General features: G+C 40.4%; 1 protein-coding gene across 3 annotated transcripts in view; it reads right to left on the bottom strand.

Moving 5' to 3' along the window:
• Nucleotides 1-6,102: 6,102 nt before the first annotated feature.
• Usf3 (upstream transcription factor family member 3) overlaps nucleotides 6,103-22,704 on the bottom strand; it is a 36,386-nt gene continuing 19,784 nt past the window's right edge. For 2 of the 3 annotated variants that reach the window (XM_090346301.1, XM_090346310.1), the window contains 4 exons: nucleotides 22,309-22,337; nucleotides 20,328-20,410; nucleotides 16,296-16,392; nucleotides 6,103-14,250 (listed from right to left, as the gene is read on the bottom strand). In XM_090346301.1, the coding sequence (XP_090202427.1) occupies nucleotides 7,817-14,250; nucleotides 16,296-16,392; nucleotides 20,328-20,410; nucleotides 22,309-22,337 (6,643 nt within the window). In that variant the 3' untranslated portion in view covers nucleotides 6,103-7,816. The remainder of the gene's footprint in view (nucleotides 14,251-16,295; nucleotides 16,393-20,327; nucleotides 20,411-22,308; nucleotides 22,338-22,704) is intronic. The other variant, XM_090346319.1, reaches the window with a different exon arrangement.

Below are 22,704 nucleotides of genomic sequence, written 5' to 3'. Positions count from 1 at the left end.
CTGATCTCTCAACTGTCCCACCTCAACTAGGATGAGCTAACCAGAAGCAATCCTTCCCTAGCACCATTCAAATATCCCACCAGCATACTCATACCCTGTATGGTTGTTCTTTTTGTTGTTGTTAGTCATGGAGCATGAACTCTAGGCCTGGGTGCTGTCCGTGAGCTTTTCAGCTCAAAGCTAATGCTCTATCACTTAAGCCACAGTGCCACTTCCTGTTTTCTGGTGGTTAATTGTAGATAAGAGTCTCACGGACTTTGGTGCCTGGGCTGGCTTTGAACCATGATCCGCTGATCTCAGCTTCCTGAATAGCTAGGATTCCATTTGTGAGTCACCAGCGCCCAGTTCCTTAATATTTTTTAATTACCTTTGTTATACTTGGTCCTTCCATCCTATTTCCTCTTCTCCAAATGCTAGTGCCTTTTATTTATTTATTTATTTATTTATTTATTTATTTATTTATTTTTGCCAGTCCTGGGGCTTGAACTCAGGGCCTGGATACTGTCCTTAGGCACTTTTTGCTCAAGGTTACTCAAGGCTACTCAAGGCTAGCACCCTGATGCTTGAGCCACACCACCACTTCCAGCTCTTACTGTGTATGTGGTCCTGGGGAATTGAACCTAGGGCTTCATGCATGCTAGGTGAGCACGCTGGAGCCATGCTCCAGGCTCCTAGAACCTTCTTATAGTGAGCCAGCTCACTCAAGAGACTCTCCTCACTTTATAAATTTGCATATTTCCTTAATGAGTAATGAACTCTTAAAATTACTTGTGGTCACAGGCTTTCCTGTGCTGTGGCATTCAATGGTTCTGTTTCAGAGTCAGGAAGGCAGAGCAGCAGAGCAACAAGAAACAAAGTCTGTTTCTACTATTCTTGTTTTAATATAGTGTATCAGCTTTCTTGTAAAAAGTGCTCACATATAATCTACGTGATGTTTTAATATGTCTGTCTCATAAACATCATATAGCTTGCCCAGCCTTTTTTTTTTTTCTTTTTCTTTTTGCCAGTTCTGGGCATGAACTCAGGGCCTGAGCACTATCCTTGCACTTTTTCCTCAAAGCTAGCACTCTGCCACTTGAGCCACAGCACCACTTCTGGCTTTTTCTATGTATATGGTATCAAACCCAGGTCTTTGTGCATGCTAGGCAAGTACTCTTTTTAAGTTTGTTGGCTTTTTAAATTATAAGCAAACATTTTATTTTAATTCATAGTCTAACTTACTGATTTTAAATCTAACCTTTTGCTACTAGCCTATTTACTTTAAAAAGTATGAGGGCCAAGAGACATGGCTCAAGTATTGAGTATCTGCCTAGCAAATGCAGGGCTGTAAGTTCAAACCCCAGTATCACTAAATGAAACAAGATGATAGGAAAATGTTGTGGCTCAAATACTTACTGGATTTGGTACATTAATTAAATATTTGTGATTCCTGTTTATCTTCTGTATTAACATTTGGTTTTACCTTACTATAGTATTCTTTTGCTAGTTATCCTGAAGGTTATAATAAACAACTTTGACTATACAATCTACTTCCTAATGCTATTTTTTCAACTTTTCAATAATGAAATTTTTTTGTTGTTGTTGTTTTCTTTTGCCAGTCCAGGGGCTTGAACTCAGGGTCTGGGCACTATCCTTGGGCTTTCTCAAGGCTGGAGATCTATCATGTGAGCCACACCACCACTTCCAGCTTTTTCTATGTATGTGCTACCAAGGAATTGAACTCAGGGCTTCATGTATGGTAGGCAAGCACTCTACCACTAGGCCACACTCCTGGCCAGCAAAGAAATATTCTAAGGCAAACTTTATTTACACTTTTACTTTGTGCTAGTGACTTGTACCCTACTTCTACATACTCATAAATCTTAACAGACATAATTCTTATTATTTATTTACTTATGGTTGTTCTGGGTTTAAGCCCAAGGCCTCAAGCTTGCTAGCTAGCTGCTCTACCACTTGAGCCACACTCCCAGTCCTATTTTGGCAAAATTTAAAGGTAGCTTAAAAAGAATGCTTTAGTGAAAATAAGATTAAATTAGCACATACAATGATCAGAAGAAGCAGAATTTACAATGCAAAAATGCAAAGTTTATTTTCTTAAATAAAATACTATGTTCATATCTATACAAATAATTATAACCATTAAAATGTTACATTTAACAATAAAAATTTCAAAACTTTAAACAAGAGCATGGTTTGGAATATTCACATCCTAATACAATGCATTTGTAAAAAGATGTCAAAATAAACAGGACCTATTCTTATTTACAACTGTAGTACAATTCTGATCATAGTATACACATCTGCTCTGGATTTTTATTACAAAACTGATTTGTTTCCACTAGAATTATAAACCAGGTGATTTACAGTAATAGGACAGAGAAAGAGAGCAGACACTGCTGGCTTGGTAATAAGATACAAATATTACACTCTTGAAGCATTAGTTTTAGGGTTTCCTGGTGTCTGCTCCAGAGTAAGCTTCTCACCCAGTGTATCCATAAATAATTTCTTAAGGTAATTATGTTCAGATTTTTCCATTTTTTTTACCAAAATGAAAATAGATATATACATATATAACCTGCTGAAAGTGGAAGAATCTTTCTTCACAGTAACAGCTGCAGCATCTTAAGCAGCACTGTCTGGTCCCTTTCTTCTTGGAAGATCCACAGTTCAACTCCCCATTAAGTTTGCCACCACTGTCAAGCCCAGCCTCGGTGATGGCACAGGTGAGACTGACTTCAAGACCTCGAGGGTGGGAGTCCCACAAAAATGAACATGGGATTTCAATAGATCAAACTTTCAAGTTCCTATGACAGTTACGTGTGTAGCTGTGAGACAAAAAAGAAAAAGAACACCTTTGCAAATAAAAATATGTTACCTTACAAATGAAGTTGTCTTCTATTTCTCAAACAAGCTCTAGTGACAGATTAGTCAGTCTCCAAAATAATACTAGTTTGCATATCATACCCAACATTTTCAACCTGTTGACTCATGTTTATGAAGCATCTGACCACAGACATGTGCCAGGAAGAGGACAGTTGAGTTTATGCAAATCGAAACATCAGTTGTGTATACACAAGTTGTGTATAAAAGTAATTTGGCTACTAACTAGCAAGTTATTTGTTTTTAAAGATGGCTCAGAGCATGATAAGGCAACAGTGAGAAACACCAGCTATCCTACTAGTCTTCTACAAGATGTTTGCTGACCCAGCAGTACCATCCCAGCTGGCCTTTTGCTTTCACAGGGAGGTGGGTGAGTGATATGTTTTAGTTAGTATCTGGTGTAAGGACCAGAGGCACAGTTTCAGGTTAAAGTGCAGTACCAGGGCAGAGGCATAGGAACAGAAGTAGAAGCTGAGTGTATAACAAAGTCCTCAACACCTCTTCCAGTGGGTCTAGAATGCCTTAGTATAATGTGATTCCACAGTCTAGTAGTAGAAACCAATACAGGAAGACAGACAGAGGAAAGTAAAAAAAAAAAAAAAAAAATAGAACTTTAGAGAAAGAAAAAAAAAAAAACCTTCTGCCAAAAAGGCATCTGGAGAAGTTAATTTCTGTCTTGAATTTGCATGCAGGTTTTCTGAAAATCATTGATCAGAAATGGACTCCACACCAGCTTTTCTGGCTGACGCCCTTGGGGTGTACATTGCTGTAGGCAAAGGCAGCACTTATCTGGATTACAGAATCTCAAGTTCCCAAGGACATTGGCCCAAAGCTATTTCAAGCTGTGGCCACTTTCTAGTGCCCTTTCTTCATTTTACCCTGGAGGAAAAAAAATAAGTCCACCAAAGCAAGGAATGCAGCCATATGGCACACTAGAAAATTAAACCAAATTTGCACTAATTTTGTTTGGAGAAACTATGTCACCCCTTAAGAGCCTAGGAGACACAGCAGTTCCCAAAGCCAGGAACTTAGACTTACCCTCACAAATTGACCTAGTAGATGCTGTCCCAGTAAATACTTCCAGATACAAGGAGTAGTTATCCTGCTAAGCACAGGTGCTGGCTCCATCACCTGTGTGACATGGAGCTGCTTAGAGAAAGTAAGAGCCTGGGTCCTTGTGCACCAAAGGAAAGATAAAGCTCAGAAGCATGTTAGTAAGTCTTGACCCTTCCTTAGAATTCCAAATTTTACTCCCATTAAGGTGAGTCCACATTTTTTTTTTGAGTATTAGTTTTGGCCATGAAATGGCTGTTAGAAGGCAAGAATGAAGTAGCTTGTAAATGCTTGTGTGTTCTAAGAAGTCTGATTCATAAGCCTGGTGTCAGTGCTTTACACCTGTAATCCTAGCTCCTCAGGATTTTGGTTCAAAGCCAGCTCAGTCAGGAAAGTCTATGAGACTCTTATCTACAATAAACTACTCCCAAAAAGCTGGAAGTGGTGCTGTAGCTCAAGTGGTATAACGCTAGCCTTGTGCACCAAGAGGCTCAGGGACAGTGGCCAGGCCCCGAGTTCAAGCACCAGGACTGGCAAAAAAATAATCTGCTTCATAGAAGATGATTTTCATTGCAATTCTGTATCATGACTGGAGACTGCAGCTCCCTTTCCTTCTCACAGGTCAGACATGTCAGATCTCTGCTATCCTGCCCAGTGTGGGAGTCTCCCATTATTTAACTTAGGACAATGATACTACTACTTCTGGTATTCCAAGAGATCTTACAATAAAAACAAAACAAAACAACAAAAAGCTCCTGATATAATATAAAACACTTCCAAAGCTATTTCCAAAATTGTTTCAAAATGATTTCTTCTATGATTGACATGTTCAACAAATGTATTGAAAGTTTACACGTGAAGACATTTGAAATTTTGCACCTCATTAAAACTTATTGTTCGATGTTGAATCAACTTTTCTGTGATTCTACATGGTCAATAATGCCAAAAAAGCAAGAACAATGATTTAATCGGTGATGCTATGACTCAGATGAACCTCAGAATAACATTGTATTTTTTATAACCAAAACTGACTGCTTTTTTGCCATTATATCAGCAAAAAATGGAGTCTGGATATCACTAATTATATAACAATTTCTTCTCAAATTATGCTGCTTTATTAAATACTTAAAAAAACAATACTGCCAATAAATACTCATGCTTTTAAATCCATGAATGGTGTGAACAACTTCAGATTTGGGCCCATGTATGAAAAAAATCTCACCAAACATATATATGCTACATCTATAAGACGATTAGAGACATAAAAACCTGATCATTCTTTCTTCAGCTGGCCAAATAAGCCTGAGACTCAGCCAACATCTAAGTGTAGTTATTCTTGTGAAAGCATTGAGAAATACAAGTGCTGTGTCCTGAAAATAACAGACTTTGGGAACTTTCATCCTCTCACCTGAAGTGGCCCCAGCACTTGCAGTCCAGTGCCCAGTTCTCCAGGATTGAAGGAGGTTGAGGCAAGATAGATAATTAGTTGGACCCAGAAACTCAAGATTAGTCTGACCATATAGCAAGATCTCAATCACACACACACAAAGAAAGCCCAGTATCAGTAACCTACACCTGTAATCCTAGCTACTCAGGAGGCTGAGATCTGAGGATCTTGGCTCAAAGCCAGCCTGGGCAGAATAGTTTGTGAGACTCTTTAATCACACACAAAAAGAAATTCAGAAGTGGAGCCGTGGCTCAGGGGGCAGGGCACTAGCCTTTGAGCAAGTGAAGCTAGAAAAGCTACCCAGACACTGAGCTCAAGTCCCATGACCAGCACAAAAAGGAGAAAAAAAAAAAGTGAGTTTCTCCCTAGCCTGTTATTTTAGTTCAGATTATACTTAGCAATCCCCAATCCTTCAGAAGTCTGACAAGTAGATGTATGTGTGAGAGCCAGAAACAAGAAGATGGCAGGAGAGTGAATAGTCAAATACTAACTTGCCCATCCAGAAACTGGCAGATTGTACCTTTCAACTACAAAGAAAAATCTGAATGTAAAAGCTTACCATTCACCTAGGAAAATTAATGAGCAAGTAATAAATCTCACTTTTTCTTCAGTAAAAAGTTTTAAGTGCAATATTTACCCATTGTCTCTGTAACTTTTACGAAATTCTCTTCCCTAAGATCATTTTCAAGAGAGAAAACACAGTTTTCTCCTGTTCATGTCACTTTTTTTTTTTTTTTTTGCCCTTCTGCTTTATTGGCAAGAGAATGTTCGGTGGCCCAACTAAAGAGGCACAAGCCCCTTTTATTGAGTTTTCACTGACAACTGCTCTGATCAGTCCTTTCTGATCATGAATTTCAAAAATAAGCCAGTCCCTGTGATCACTGCTTTAACAGAGCCAACAAAACAAATGATATTTATGTATTTTCCTTTCCCATTCCATTTTCACCAGAATATCACAACAAAATCAGAGTTTTACAGATTTAAAATCAGAATTCAGGTTTTTACAAGAGTTTTAAAAATTCAATATATATTTTAAATTTTATTAATTTCAGTGGGGAAGGGTAAAAAAACCCACCTACCTCAAGGTTGTTGTTGGTTTGTTTTTTGTAATGGTTCTTCAGGTCTCAATTTCCCATTTTCAGATGGCAGGCTTACTATTTTTTCAAATTAATTTATTAATTTTAACCAACAGAGAAGATTCTATGTATGAATTGTGCACAACATTACTTTGAAGTATTTACAAATTGTGGAATATTAAGGACTAATTTTACTTTAAAAAATGTTTTCACATACTCTCACATACACATGTATACTCACAAGGACATATATAAAAACTTTTTTCTAAAGCACCATTTCACACCTATCATGAAAAATAATTCATTTTCTTTTATAACTTTTATGAAGATAATGTGATACACAATATCATATTTAAAATATAAATATCAGCAAATGAAAATACTGAGAACTTAAAATTCTGTTCAGAAATATTTTTAAAAGCTCACATAAATGTGTAAATTATGAACTCATGATTTAGAGAAGTCCTAATATTTAAATGAATTGAAAAGTATTTCATCATAAAATAAATAAAATGAAGAGAGAACACTAAAGCAAAATCCAGTTGAAACTCTAATACACAATGCAAGAACAAAATGGAGAACATCTATGTACTTTACCTTTCTGTTTTCTATTTTTAAAACTAATAATCTGAGGAAGACTTTGCTTCTGAAATCTTGGCACAATAAAGGATAATGTGGCTCCCTACTTTGCCAAGCAAGTCAAGGAGTTCAGTTAATTTATGAATAATTACAATTAAGAAAGAAGCCTCTACCTAAACCAAACTTTAGAAATGAAAGCTGATTAAACAATTCATTTATTACTGACTGAATTTAAATGTGGGCATTCATTTCAATACCTGTCATGAAAAAATGTGTTCTGAGATTTGGCTATCAGCCAGCATCTAGTAATAAGCCATCATGCTTTATTAAGTTGCCTATATTTTTGGATTGCAACTTAACTACTTCAACTGTCTATTTATAATCATAATTCATAGTTGATAACTTATCATTATCAACAACCAAGATTAAACTCTTAGCCCCTTACTACTACCAGTACATGCCAAGATAATCTCCATTAACTTCTACTTGGTTAGGATTTAGGGAATGTAAGCCTGTGTATCAAACTTGGATGTGTAAATATGCCTGAAAGATTACAAAAATAAATAAAAGCACATCATACATTTAAAAATAAACTACTTTTTGGCAACCCAGTATTCGCATTATGTCTGGCTTGGCTTCCCTACAATCATAAGTGAACCAAAACAAGATTATCCAGACACACACACACACACACACCCTCTCTCTCAATGTGCATGTGTGTATGCACACACAAGCATGCTTATAATCCCTCCCAATACCTTTACACGTAGTTTACATGTGTTTAAACAGCTGAACTGCAATCATGACCTAAAATATGGCTTATGTTGTGGGCAGGTCTGTTTGAGGACTGCTTGGAAGAGTCAGAGGCAGAAGAGTTGGCTATTGTAAGCAAAGGTGACATTGCAGAGCCATCGGGAAGAGCCGTTGCTATTTCTGGAAACAGAGATGTCATATTAAAATTGGACAAGTGCGAATTGGTCATGTGCATTGGAGGCATGTCTGGGAGAAGAGGAAAACTTGGCTGGGCAAAGCCAACTGGTCTAGGAGGAGATAAAATCGATCCAAATCGATTATTTAAACTTCCACTGTTTACTTTCTCTGTGCTAGGATTGGAGAACATCTGATTAGGAAAATAGGGGATCGAAATATCATTGGACAGTGGGGGATGAGCAGGAGAATAGGGAGGGTAGAAGGAGGATAAAGTATTTTGGGGGTCTACTGGAATGAGGGCTGGAGTTCGAGTGGCACTAGGCTGAGTGACCTGTGGAATGAAAGAAGAGTTAGCATTGATTGGTGGATTCATGCCGCCCTCTGGAATAAAAGGAAAACCAAAATTTTGGGACAGTGTATGTTGATCAGGACCTGCATTGTCGTTAGGTACTTGGGGGCTGTCAGGCATGAAACGCACAATACTTCCTCTCTTCTCTGTAGTAGGCTGCTGGCGTCCAAGAATCATACTGCCGCTAGTAGAGAGAGGAAGATGGGGAAGACTTGGATCAAAGACATTACTATGCCTTTGGTTTCCAGAGCGACTCCTTTCAGGCGGACGGATTTTGGAGCCACTGCTGTCTTGCAGTGGATGTCTTGATCTCTGGGGTACTGAAGAATTGGCCTGCCGCACAGGAGGCCCTGGTTCAGCACTTCCATGAGACACGGCTGGGTGTGGCAAAGCTGGCCTTGCAACTGCGTGCATGTTGGTGGTGACAGGCGGGTTCATATGGCCCTTGGTTCCGTGACTGTCAGTAATCCTCATGGGATTGGACTTCTGGACAGAAACATTGGGACTTGTGTTTCGACCTTGAATCTCTCCTGAGGAAGAGGAGCTTGAAAAAGGAATACTCAAGGTGCCGTTCCTGGTGTTCATTGCACCTAAAGACATGTCACAACTTTCCCTGTTCTGACTCTCACTTTCTCTTCTAATGTGGACACTTTCGTGAGTGGGAGGACAGTTATATTCAATTGCGGAGGACGGGCCACATTGCGTATTTCTTGGATGTTCTGACAGTGATCTCTGGCTTCCAATGATCTGATCACCCAAGTGAGGGGCAAGCAAACTCTGCATGAAGCTCTGATGACATGGGTTGTCACTGTCCCTTGGAGGAAGAGCATTTCCTGGAGGGATGCTCTGAACTGGGGGATAAGGTAATCTCTTCTGCCGGTCAATTGGTGGGGGCCCAGTGTTCTGACTAATTCGAAAAGCTTGGGATTGCATACTCCTCAATGATGAGACGGGATTACCAATTTCATTGTTTCTTGAAGATTGTACTTCAAAATTACTCTGGGGCTGTTGACTGGCTCCGCTTGGTTTAAATGTCTGACATTCTGAAAGGCGGATATCCGAGGTGACGGGGTGGTCCATGCGACCCTGCATATTATGAAGAGCTAAGCTCTTATTTCTGGGAACATCAAGATAGCTTCTCATTTCAAGCTGATCTGAAACTCTGGAGCCTTGAATTGATATGCCCATCCTCTGCTCAGAATTAGAAGATGTCTTTCCAATGAGTGCCTCAGCAGAATAACTTGAAACTCGATTTCTCTCTGGCCTGTGTGGAGTACAGGTCATATCTGAAGGTCTGGTCACAATACTTGGTTGGGACACCATTTGCTGTTCCAAGCCCCTTGATGGCAGAAGTCTCTGCATTGGATTATGCCCAGATACATGGTCAGAGCCTTGCTGTCTGCTTCCAGCATCCTGTTGCTGATGCATAATGTCTTGATTGAGATGGTTCTGGGGATGGCTGTGGTGGTTCCGGCTAGTTGAAGGGTTTTCACAGCTCTTCTCTGGCTGGGAATTACCAAAGTGCTGCTGCATCTGTTGCTGTATCTGAGGATGGTGGGGATGTGGCTGGCCACTCTTGGTTCTCGATTGCTCTGTTCCGTGGTGCTTTGGTTGTAAGGAAAGCTGAGAGGCCTGAGTGCCCTGGACAAGATTCCTCTTTTTCTGCATCTGGACTTCCTGCTGCAGAGTTCTCTGTTGGTGCACACTGTGGGGCTGAGAGTGGACGGCACTCTCAGCATGAGGTACATGATGCTGTAGTTGATACAAATGGTGCCTCTCCCTTAACTGCCCTGCCTGCTGCTGCTGCTGCTGTTGCTGCTGCTTTATGTACAGATGGTTACTGTGAAGGTGGGAGACTCCTTGAGCAGGTACGTGCTGCTGGAGGGCCTGAAGATGTTGATTTGTCTGAGTCTGCTGCTGCTGCTCGGCAACTGAAGGCTGAGAACTGCACTGCACTTCACTTTGCCTCAGCGGAGGAGCCACAAAGTTGTTACCAGGTGGAAATAATCTTTTAAGGCCATCTCCATGTGCTGGGTTGCTCACAGGCACAACCGAGTTTGAAGAGTTGGGAGGAATTTGACTAACCATCATTTGGGTCTGATCCGAGATGTTCTCTGAAGTTCGGCTCATCAGGGGGATACTTTCAAGCCTGAGAGGCCCTGGCTGGCAATGTTTTTGACGTTTGGCCGAAGACAGCAAAAGGTCCTCTTGGACAGTACGCTTCGCAGAATCTTTGCGGCTTTCATGACTTTGTTTCAAGAGGGGCTCCTGAGTCTGGGAATTTGGGATGGTTGTAGTCACAGTACTTAGCTGTTCCTGGGAATATTCTGTTATCAGGGATGGCCCAGGAGGCTGGCCGCCATAGGAGCTGGATGAAGGGGTCGGATTAACTGTTACAGGAATAGATGCTTGTTCCGAACTTTGAGCTCCACTTGAACAACTAGCCAGAGGATGGCTGATGTTGCTCTGATGGATAAGATTATTCACACTTAAGCTGGTGAGGCTTGGTGGCTGGGAAGCTGAGACTTGTAAGGAGGTATTCGATGTTTTAATTCCTACAGAACAACTTGGCTTTTCAAGGGGTCTATCCACCGTTACCTCAATTGAATCCTGAGAGTTAAATTCATTTGGTGTTGCTTCTGTCTGTCCTGGGTCATTCTCTCTAGGCATCTGTGGTTTGAAAGGCTGATCTCCCTCCAAAGATGATGCTTCAGAAGGCTTCGAAGTAACCTCCCTTATATCAGCCTGGTTACCACTCCTTCCCTTTTCAATGTTCTCCTGGTCAAAAATAGCTCTTGCTGCAAGAGCTACTATATCGGTTTGCTCTGTGAAGGTACAGCTTTCACATGTATTCGTTGCTGAGCTAGTCACATCTTCTCTAGCTGTTTCAGGAAGCATGGATGCAACCGAGAAACTACGACTACTGCCAGAGCTGGTTGACATGGGAGAGTCGGCCTGCCTACTGGTAAGCAGAGAGCCATGAAGAACCTCTTGATCAGGGAGGCAGGGGTGCTGCTGCGGTGGGTCTTGATCGTCACTGCTCATCAGTAATAGCTCCTGTTTGGACTGGGAATCAACACTGGGATCAACTGCCTTAGAATTTTCTGATGAAAAGTCAGAATGGTTCATCTGGACTGAGAGAGACGATTTTGGAGGATTCTTTTCTTTCCCAAGATCAGACAGCAATGTAGTTAGACCCTGCCCCTTGAAGAGACTTGCCGCTTGCACTGTGTCTGGTGACTCTTGCTGGGCTTGGCAAGGATCTGTGAGGATTTCTACCTCAGACACACACTCAGTACTTGCAGTGCTTGAGGTGGATGACAAACCAGAGACCTGAGAAACTAAACTCTGGGGATTATTTGGAGAGGGGGTCGGCACACTGGCTGAAGCACAGGACTTGGTAGCATCTGACAGTGCATCCATTAGTGGTTTCTCCTGAGATGTTTCTCGTTGCAGAGTGGGGGTAGAGTCTTGGGATTTTGCTGGGGCCACTGCAAAATGTTGGCTTGCTTCAGCTTCTTGGGAGGGTGAGCCAGACTCCTCTGCTGACTTAGATTTGGACACAGACTCAGGAATGACTGATTCAGAATGGAGAATGTTCAAGGAATGTGAAGCAGAAACACTTTTGGTATTTGTCTGGGACACAGAGACAGATGGTAGGACAACGGGGAGGCTTTCCAGTAGCCCATCACTAGACGATGGTTCTCTAGGACCTTCGGTGCTGGGGCAGTCTAACTTGCCCACATCTCTGCCTAGATTTGAGGGACATGCCAGCTTGTTAGCTGCTATGTGTTTCTTGGCCCCTGGCTTCTTACTCAATTTCTTTGACTTCACGGTAGGCGTGGCAGTGTTGTTCACTGAGGAAGCAGTCACAAGACTGTAAGTACTAGATAGTGGGGCTGAATTCTCTGCGGTCAAGGGAGGTGCTATAGTTGTTGTTAAAGAAACACAGTTAGCTGGGGTCGTTTGAGTATTTGCAGCGGCTTGAAGACTGGCAGGCTGACTGATAGACAGCTGTACACAGCTTTGCCCAGCCATCTGTGATATGCTTTGATTGAGGCTGGCCAAAGCACCAAATGTATTCAGGGCAACATTGGTATTTGGGTCTTCGCTGGTGGTGGGTTGAATAATTTGCATAGGGGTTTGGTTCGTGGTTCCTGATGAAGACATCACAGGCTGTAAAGCAAAGAGCTGTCCATTTAAAGAAATGGTCTGTGGCTGTTGCTGATTTGACACAGTAACAGAAAAAGTCTGTGTTGAATTAGATGTGGATAAAGATGAAGGTCTTGGTAGTATGTGAACAAGATGCTTTCCTCCAAAAGTCTGGGGGGTTGAGACATTTTGCACAGAATTATGAGACCCTATTAGAGCACTGGCTCCATTGACAGGGAGTCGAACAGAAGCAGGAGGGGGAGCAGAGAGCAGTGGCAAGGGATTCTGATTGGCTGCCTGTATGATGACAATCTGTTGACCTACAGTTTGGTTGGAAACTTCTGCTCTCATCACTGTTGGGCACGGGGTTGTGCTGGGTGGCTGAAGAATGATCACATTTTGGTTGGCTGGAGCTGCATTGACAGCTGACCCAACTGGCTGAGCCATCTGAATCACCTGCATTGCTGAATTCAGTGGAAGGATGTTTTTTGGAGGCTGTGATTTCAGGTGTGGCTGGGCAACTAGTGGTTGCATAGGTAAAGATGAACAAGAAGATGAGGTTACCACTACTTGCTCAACTGGCTGCCCATCTGCTGGAATGGAATTATTTAAGTTGATGCCTGTAGTTGCAGGTCTACTGTGACTGCTTGTGGCAGTACTGGTACCAAGCTCGTTTAATACTGGAGACACAGTAGAAGATGGTGTCTGGCTTAAAGGCTGAATAGTGTTTCCTGCCAGTTGTAAAGTAGTCCATGTTGTTTGTGTGTTTCCAGCAGGAGAAATTCGAGTAAGGCTATTTCTAATGTTCTTCAAATCTGAAGGGCTAACACTTGAAGTAGGCAAAGAACTAGAAAGAGTCCAACCATTGTCCAAAGAATTTGCAGAAAGAGAGCTTACTGGAGTGGTGGTCGTGCTGATCCCAGGGGCAGATGGTGCTACCGTGGTAGTGGTGTGTTCTGAGTCTGTGCTCCTGCTGATGCTCACTGAAGAAGTATCACCTGCAGACCTGGGAGGCTGGGAGGCAACTGTGGAAGTTACAGCAACAACAAAGGTGTTTTGAAAATCGCCTCTGAAGTCCTGGCAGGACTTGGGGCCCTGGTGTGCTGGCGCTTTCGTGGCAGTTGCTGAGAAGCTCTGGGGAATGCTTGTAACACAAGGGGCTGCCTTCTTTAACAATTTGGGGCTCCCTTGACCACTGTTACTTTCTGAAGTGTTTTGATCGTTCACACATGTTTGTAAGGAACGAACTTGGTGAGGTTCCGGCCCTCCGGACACAGCAATCAGTGAGCCAGCAGTGGCAGTGAGCACACTTGATTCGCTTTCGGAGGTGGAAAGCTCAAGAATATTTTGAGTGGAAATGGGAGCAGGAAGACAAAGAGGAACAGACTGATTGGCAGAAACTGTTGTCTGATGCCATGGCTTGTTTTCAGAAGGGTACACTCCAGAAATAGACACAGGAGTCATAAGATTGCAAGTCCTCTGTACTGGCACCACATTGGCAGTTTGCTTTTGCAAATTATGACCAATGTTAAAGGTTATCCCCTGAACAGCTGTTCCCTGGGTGTTTAAACCAGGCTGACTCCCATTAGAATAGACAATGATATTTTTTTGAAGCTGGTCAGTTGGAATTACAACAGACACCTTTGAGTTTTTAAGATTTCCTTTCCAGTGGATTGTGGGGTCATCATATAAGCATATGTCATTTGCCTTCAACAACTCAATATATCGGCCATTTTCTTTTTGGATTTCTTCCAGTTGTTTCCGTAGCTTTTTTATTTCTTCAGCTATCATATTAGAAACAAAATTTTAAAATTCTAGTGAATATCAGAATTTACAATACCAAGAAAGAACTATGTACTAAGCTACTGAATTCGAATCCTAGATTTGAAATATCTCAACTGAGGTTCAACTTCATTAATGTCAGTTTCTTCTTTTTTTTTTTTTTTAAACAAACGCCCCTCCCTATCCCAAAAACTATTTTATTTTTTTTGCCAGTCCGGTGCTTGAGCTCAGGGCCTGAGCACTGTCCTTGGACTTTCTCAAGGCTAGAGCTCTACCACTTGAGCCTCAGCATCACTTCCAGCTTTTTTCTATATGTGGTACCAAGGAATCGAACCCGGGTCTTCATGCATGCTAGGCAAGCACTTTAACCACTAGGCCAAACTCCTGGCCCCCAAAAACTTTTTTTAATCTTTAAAGGCCAACCAACAAAAACATCATTCATAATGGTACAGATTCCATAGTTCTCCACGCTAAACTTTCTGGTAAACAGGGAAACAAGAAACGAAAACCACATTGAGTATCTATGTGATATATTCACCTGGTACAACAGCTTACATGTTGTAGTTTCTATTCTACCTTTTGACACTAATAGGAGTGAGAGCATATCAGAAGTCAAGTAATAGAACACAGAAGAGAGCCCATCAGCACTGGGATCTGTTTCCCATAGTAAAGTGAAGGCACTTCCAAGCATGAAGGTGTCTGACATATCCCTCTCTTTTCTAAGGGCAATAGCTCCACCACTGGTCCTACCACCGGGCAGGTTTGGCTGCCAGCAATCATATTCCATGAGCCTTGCCATAGTGATAGGCATTCTTATTTCTGCCCCACCTGCCAGTCTTCATGCTAATACCCTATGAGGTAGCCTGAAATGTAAAGCTGTTTCAGTAAGGAATGAGTGGAGACTAACAGATCATTTCTCTGAATATTTAAACTATGAAACAAAATATGGATGCCAGTGTGCAATGCATATTATAATCATCGTTTTCCCTGACTGTATATTCACAGTCTGGCAGTTTTTGTACATTTTCTAATTTAATAGCAGTAACAATAATGGTAACAGCTACTTGTATCAAGCATTCACAGGAAATGCTTAAGCCTCTTTGTGGCCTTCCCACACCTTTTGTGGAGTATCTCTCACTGTTTCCCAAACACTATTGTATCTAACTATCTTGTAGCATTACACACAAGGGCTGGGACCATAAAAAGATGGCTGACCCAGGAAAGGGTCAACTGTTATTTAACTAAAAGGTAAGCCGTTATTTAACTAGAAGCAGAAAGAAAGAAAAAAAAAAGCTTTCTGCACAATGACTTCCTGGATAGGCTTGGCAACATTCTTCCCACCCATTACAATAAATCGTCGCCACTTCAGCAAGTTTTGCTTTGCTTTTCTCATTCTAACGTGGCCTACTGAACTGTCAAGGGAAATTCTCTTTCAGTTGACAGAGCCAGAAATGAAAGGCTTATTCAAACTGGCCTATCACCCCGAGTTTTAGAGTTGTCTGGGACATTTATTTTTTAGTTTCTCTCCAATGCTAGTAGGAAGAGAACTCATTTGACAGCTTAAAAAATTACAACTAAAAATCAAATATCCAGTCATTTTGGTGTATCAATGTGAAAATGGTTACAAACAAAGCTTTTTGGTCTTTTGAATTGAGACTTAGCACAGGCTTATCCTATATTGTTTTTAAACTAAATTACAGTAAGCAAAAGGTCTACATTCCATGATGGCATTTCTCTCCCTAAAAGATCCAACTGGCATAATAGAGTTTTAGTACTAGTACCATGAGTTAGGCAAACATGAGTCTAAAACCAAAATAATGTGTGCATGCAAGATTATAGTTAATCTAAATGAGGGAGAGAAGAAGTAAACTAAAAATGATTTTATGTGCAATATGATTTTCCCATAATGCATAAATGAAGGCCTTACTAGTTTTTGAGGGGTAGGGATATAGGTGGAGAAGACTTCTAGATTCTAAAGTTAAGTTTCACTATGTAAATACCTAAGAACCTAACAAATAACAAAAAGCTAAGAATGTCCAGTTATTACCTTGTTCATTATTTCCTCCATTAAGCAAGAGTTCATCATTTTGCCTTTTCAGTTCTGTTATGTATTTAAAGGCTTGGTCCAGGATCATATTCTTGCTCTGCCAAAAAAAAAATCAACCATTTAAAAAAAATCAGAAAGCATACACAGAAAATGTTAAGAAAAAACACATATAATAGTCAGCCAGGTGCCAGTGGTTCATACCTGTAAGCCTAACCACTCAGGAAAGTGGTTAGAGATCTTAGGATCACAGTTGAAAGCCAGCACAGGCAGGAAACTCTGTGAGACTCATTAACTCTGTTATCTCCATCTAACAACCAAAAAGCTGGAAGTGAAGCTGTGGCTTAAGTGGTAAAGTTTTAGTTCTATGTACAAAGCTTAGGGACAGAGCCCAGGTCCTGAGTTCAAGCTCCAGAACTAATACAAAACAAGCAAAACAGAGTGGCTCACGCCTGTAATCCTAGCTACTCGGGAGGCTGAGATCTGAGGATGGTGGTTCAAAGCCAGCCTGAGCACTGAAGTCCGAAACTCTTATCTCCAATTAGCCACAAGAAAACTGGAAGTGGGGCTGTGACTCAAGGGGTAGGGTGATACCCATGAGCTAAAGACAGCACACAAGCCCAGAGTTCAAGCCCCATAATCAACAACAACAATTATACAACACTGAGAGATGAAATGATATTGAATGTACAGAATAAGCATATGGAATGTAAAGGAACAGAATAAGAAATAAACTCTTGGAAATTAAAAATATGAAAACAGAAATGAAAACAGAAGCACGAGTAGAGAATTGATTGGTATTGAAAACAGAGAACAGAGTATTCCAGAAATAAAGTCTCAAAGAAAAACAAAGAAAATGAAAAGTACGTGATCCTTGTGACCACCTAGAAAACTGTACATGAAACTTACTGGAAGTGTGGAAAGAATTAAGATACCTAGGGCCGGGAGTTTGGCCTAGTGGTTAAAGTGCTTGCCTAGCATGCATGAAGACCCGGGTTCAATTCCTCGGTACCACATACATAGAAAAAAGCCAGAAGTGGTGCTGAGGCTCAAGTGGTAGAGCTCTAGCCTTGAGAAAATCCAAGGACAGTGCTCAGGCCCTGAGCTCAAGCCCAGGACTGGCAAAAAAAAAAAAAAAAAAAAGAATTAAGATACCTATACAGAAAATTAAGCAAACGAGGGGTCAGGAGTGTGGCCTAGTGGTAGAGTGATTGCCTAGCATGCATGAAGCCCTGGGTTTGATTCCTTGGTACCACATACACAGAAAAAGCCACAAGTGGTGCTTTGGCTCAAGTGGTAGAGCGCTAGCCTTGAGAAAGCCCAAGGACAGTGCCCAGGTCCTAAGTTTAAGCCCTGGGACTGGCAAAAAAAAAAAAAAAAAAAGAATGAAAATTAAGTAAATGAAAATTTGTAAGGCAATTTTTAACTCAAGAATATCAAAAGGTTTATATGAAAAAAATCATAAAAGTATCCTCCTTTTAATAGTCTATTACAAGTTGGGCAAGGTGGCTCATGCCTGTAATCCTAACTACTCAGGAGGCTGAGATCTAAGAATCGCAGTTCAAAGCCAGCCTGGGCACTAAAGACCATGAGTCTCATATCTCCAAATAATCATGAAACTGGAAGTGGCACTGTGGTTTAAGGGGTAGAGTGGTAGCCTTGAGCTTAAGAGCTCAGGGACAGCACCCAGGCCCAGAGTTCAAGCCTCATGACTGACAAAAAAAAAAAAGTCTACTACATTACATAACATAGTCTTCATAACATAAAATATGAATATTGTCTTAATGAAAACTTATAACAGAGTTGTGCCAAGATCAAGAAAGTGAAATCTAGGGGCCTGGAGTTTGGCCTAGTGGTTAAAGTGCTTGCCTAGCATGCACGAAGACCCGGGTTCGATTCCTCGGTACCACATACATACAAGAAAGTGGAATCCAGGAACAAAACACAATAGGATTTTGAAAAATTACAGCTAAAATGGAAAACTAAGATGTAATGTATTTTGTTTAGAAATATACTTGTCTGAAGAAACAGTTGAGAATGGTTGCTAGGGTTGGGAAACAAGTAAATTAATGACTTTTAAGTATATATGTTATTACATGTATTATTTAATTAAAAATAATTAACAAAACAGAGACTAAGATAGGCACCAGTGGCTCATGTCTATAATCCTAGTTAATCAGGAGACTGAGATCTGAGGATCAAGGCTGGAAGAAAAGTCACCATGAGATATGAGACTCTAATTTTCAATTAACTACTAAAACAACAGAAGTGGTGCTCTGGCTCAAAGTGGTAGAGCACTAGTCTTGAGTAAAAAGAACTAAGAGACAGTACAGTACCCAGGCCCTGAATTCAAGTCCCATGACAACTACCAACAACAACAGCAAAACAGGCAACTAGACATGACATTTCCCATGAGAACTGAATACTACATAACCATTAAAAAGAAGTGAGATAATATTAGGAACAGTATCTCCACTAGAAGTACACTGTGTAACACTGAGTCAAAGTGACAAAGCAGATTAGGAATGGCACTGGATGTACAGACAGAAATATTTATGAAGAGATGTATAACCACATTTTATTAGTGGTTATAAATTGGGAGTGACAGGTCAATTTTTTAACTAAAAATGTCCAATATTTTCCATATTGTGTCAATAATTTATTTTCAGTGAGTTGGTTTTAATCTCACTATGTACTAAGCTGAGGTTTTTAAGAACCATCAGGAGTTAAGAGGGCATGAAGATGGGGCCAGGAGTCTGCCTAGCATGCACAAAGACCCTGGTTCAATTCCTCGGTACCGCATATATAGAAAAAAAGCCAGAAGTGGTGTTGAGGCTCAAGTGGTAGAGCTCTAGCCTTGAGAAAGTCCAAGGACAGTGCTCAGGCCCTGAGCTCAAACCCAGGACTGGACAAAAAAAAAAAAAAAAAAAAAAGAGGGCATGAAGATGTTGGCTGTAATGGCACATCTATCCTCCATCCCTCTGCAGTCTAGAATAGGACCAGAGTGGGCATATAACTCACACAAGCCAGTCTGCATTATACAGTGATATTTAGACTCAAAACAGACATGGAATGAACAGCAAATTAAACAAGAGAAACCTATAAGATTCTAGGTAAAGAATATCAGAAGACTAAGAAAGCATGAATGGCCAGTAGGAAAAAAATTATCTAATAAACAGACTGGGATATATCTAAAGATAATCATGGTTAGACTAACTTAAAAATTCACAATTGAGTGACTTAAGGGAACATAACTTAAAGAAAGGGCCTAGAAATTATATTGTTGATTTAACTCTGTAAAACACTGTTCTGAGAAATTGTTAGAAATATGGGATGGCCTGATTGTGGCCTAGTGATAGAGTGCTTGCCTTGTATGCAGGAAGCCCTGGGTTTCATTCCTTGTAACCACATGCATAAAAGCCAGAAGAGCTGCTGGGGCTCAAGTGGCAGAATGCTAGCCTTGAGAAAGCTCAAGGATAGTGCCCAGGGCCTGAGTTCAAGCCCTGGGACTGGTAAAAGAAAAAAGAAAAAAGAAAGGGGGGGTAGAGGAAGGAAGGAAGGAAGGAAGGAAGGAAGGAAGGAAGGAAGGAAGGAAGGAAGGAAGGAAGGAAGGAAGGAAAACGTGAATGAATCATGCAAAACATGCAGATCAGCCATGCTCTGAGGACAAAGCAAGTTCCAATGTGTAGGGAAAGGATTGGATATTTCTGTTTTCTGAAAGTTGTTTTGTATTTTGCTTTCTATTAAAATGTATTGAATTTCAAAAACAATGGGAAAAAATTAAAGTTAGGCATATAGAAAGGTAAGCTAATAAAAAATAAGGTAATTAGTAGCTCCCAAAAGCCTTCCAAATATGGCAAGAAACAAAAATGAAATAATCATCCTATACAGTGTAAACCTGTGCAAACATGAAACAATGAAATCCTCTATTGTTCAACTAATGTAAACTAACAAAAAGAAATCATTCCAAGCACTGAAGCAATTTAGAAAGTGGTCTATACCCAGGATAGGAATGAGAATAAACTATGCTCTTACCTGCTTCAGAGCAGGGGAACATGGGATGAGCTCTCCTATTCGGTTTATCCCTGCATTGATTTTCTTCTTTCTATGTCTCTCCACTACATGGGAGGAAAAAAGCCATTTATTAAACCTTATGCCACTCTGCCAATATGCTCCATCGTCTCTGGACCAAGAAGTTTTACATTAAAAAAAACCCTATGAGGGGCCGGGAGTTTGGCCTAGTGGTTAAAGTGCTTGCCTAGCATACATGAAGACCCGGGTTCGATTCCTCGGTTCCACATATAGAAAAAAGCTGGAAGTGGTGCTGAGGCTCAAGTGGTAGAGCTCTAGCCTTGATAAAGTCCAAGGACAGTGCTCAGGCCCTGAGCTCAAGCCCAGGACTGGCAAAACAAAAACAAAAACAAAAAAAAACCCTATGAAATGTTTTTTGTTCTAATTTTATCTTTAAACAGTTATACAAATGGGATTCAATTCAATATGGCAACTTATGACTATACTGCATCTTGATCAGTCATCCTTTACATCACTCCCCCTCCCATGAACTTATTTTTATTTTTGGCTAGGTGAGGACTCTACCACCAGGCTGCTCCCAGCCCTAAACCTTTTTTTTTTTTTTAACAAAGAATTCTAGGGATTCTAAGATAATGTTTCAGATAGGAACTTGGGTAGAACTCATATAAATAAGAAAGTTTTTTTTTTCTTTTATGATCTGCATTAAGAGTATCCTTTCCAAGAACATCCAATTATTCTTTCTTAGTTATGGTAAGGACATAATTAAGGCACCATTAGAAAGCTGATTCTAATAAAAAGATTTAGCTCATACGAATGAAAGATTACACTTAATTCATATACCCAAAGGCAAAGGTAATAAAGTATAATTGACTTTTCCTCTGAAATTTATAACAACAATATTTGCTATTATTCAAGCAGAATTTCATTTTTAATGTGTAGAGTTAAAAAAAAAAAAGCAAGTCAGGTGTGAAGGCATATGCCTATAATCCCAGTACTCGAGAGTCTAAGGCAGGAGGATCATGAGTCCAAAGCCAGCCTAGGCTATGCATACACGTATCTGGATTTGGCTTATATTTTTGGTATTAGAAACAAAAATCAACATTTATTTCCTACATTTATTTTTATGATCAAAGACTAGACTTAAGACTGGTTACATACAAGTCAGTCCCAGAGCTCATCTATCCTTACTTTTCTAGATTCCTTTTGGAATTTATATAGATAAATGGCCTTCATTCTTCTGCAAAGAACTGCATCAGGATTTCTTCAGTGGCTGAAATCCCTTCAACACTAGCTCCAAGAATACACTGATTTCTTTCTCAAATAAACTATAAATCATTGTTATATAGAACAATCTCTAAGACACTCTTGACAACAGTTCTCCATTAAAAAAAAACAAAAAGTATGACAAATAATTATTCTATGCTTATGATATAAACCTTGTAACTGACAGGAGCTGGTGGTACACACCTACAAATCTAGCTACTCAAGAGGCTGAATCTGAGGATCATGGTTCGAAGCCAACCCAGGCAGAAAAGTTCATGGGGTGCTAGTAGCTCATGCCTGTAACCGTAGCTACTTAGGAGGCTAAGATCTGAGGATCCTGTTTTAAAGCCAATTAAACCTCAAGAAAACTGGAAGTGGCAGTGTGGCTCAAAGTGGCAGAGCACTAGCCTTGAGCTGAAGAACACTCAGGCCCAGAGTTCAAGCCCCAAGACCAACCAAAAAAATAACAACAAAAAAGAAAAGTTCATGAGATGCCTACCTCCAATAAACTACTTAGAAAAAGCCAGAAGTAAAGCTCTGGCTTAGGTGGTAGAGAGCACAAAGGGCACCCAGTTCCTGAGTTCAAGCCCCAGGACCAGCAAAAAAAAAGAAAGAGAGAAAGAAAGAAAACAACAAAAAAAGATTTTATAATCAACTGTGGTATAATATCATTTTGAAAGCTAAAACTGGTAACAAAGAAAATTTAAATTATTTTATTTACCTGCATTGTGTGTCTCCCGGTTCTTCTTCCTGAAACAAAAAGAATAGATAAAAGATAACATAAAGATTATAGAAAAGCACTTTACCAGTTTATATTTTAAGTACCATAAAAATAACTTTTATAAAATTACATTTTTGTATCAGAAGCAACCATGCTAAATTTTCTAAGAATTTGGGTTGTTTTTGTATGTGTCTGTGTGTGCCAGCACTGGAACTTATGAACTCATGGTCGTCCTTGTCTTTTCTATTGAAGGCCAGGGTCTACCGTTTAAGTCATGCCTCCAGTACCAAGAATCTCAATCCCACTCCCCCCCCTCATTTGTTTGTTAGTTTGTCATAGGACTTGAATTCAAGGGCCTGGGCACTGTTTCTGAGCTTTTGCACTCAAGATTAGCAC

Source organism: Megascapheus bottae, chromosome 1, assembly GCF_031878675.1.
Source record: "Megascapheus bottae isolate mThoBot1 chromosome 1, mThoBot2.hap1, whole genome shotgun sequence".
NCBI lineage: Eukaryota > Metazoa > Chordata > Mammalia > Rodentia > Geomyidae > Megascapheus > Megascapheus bottae.
This window is presented reverse-complemented; position numbering and strand designations above follow the sequence as displayed.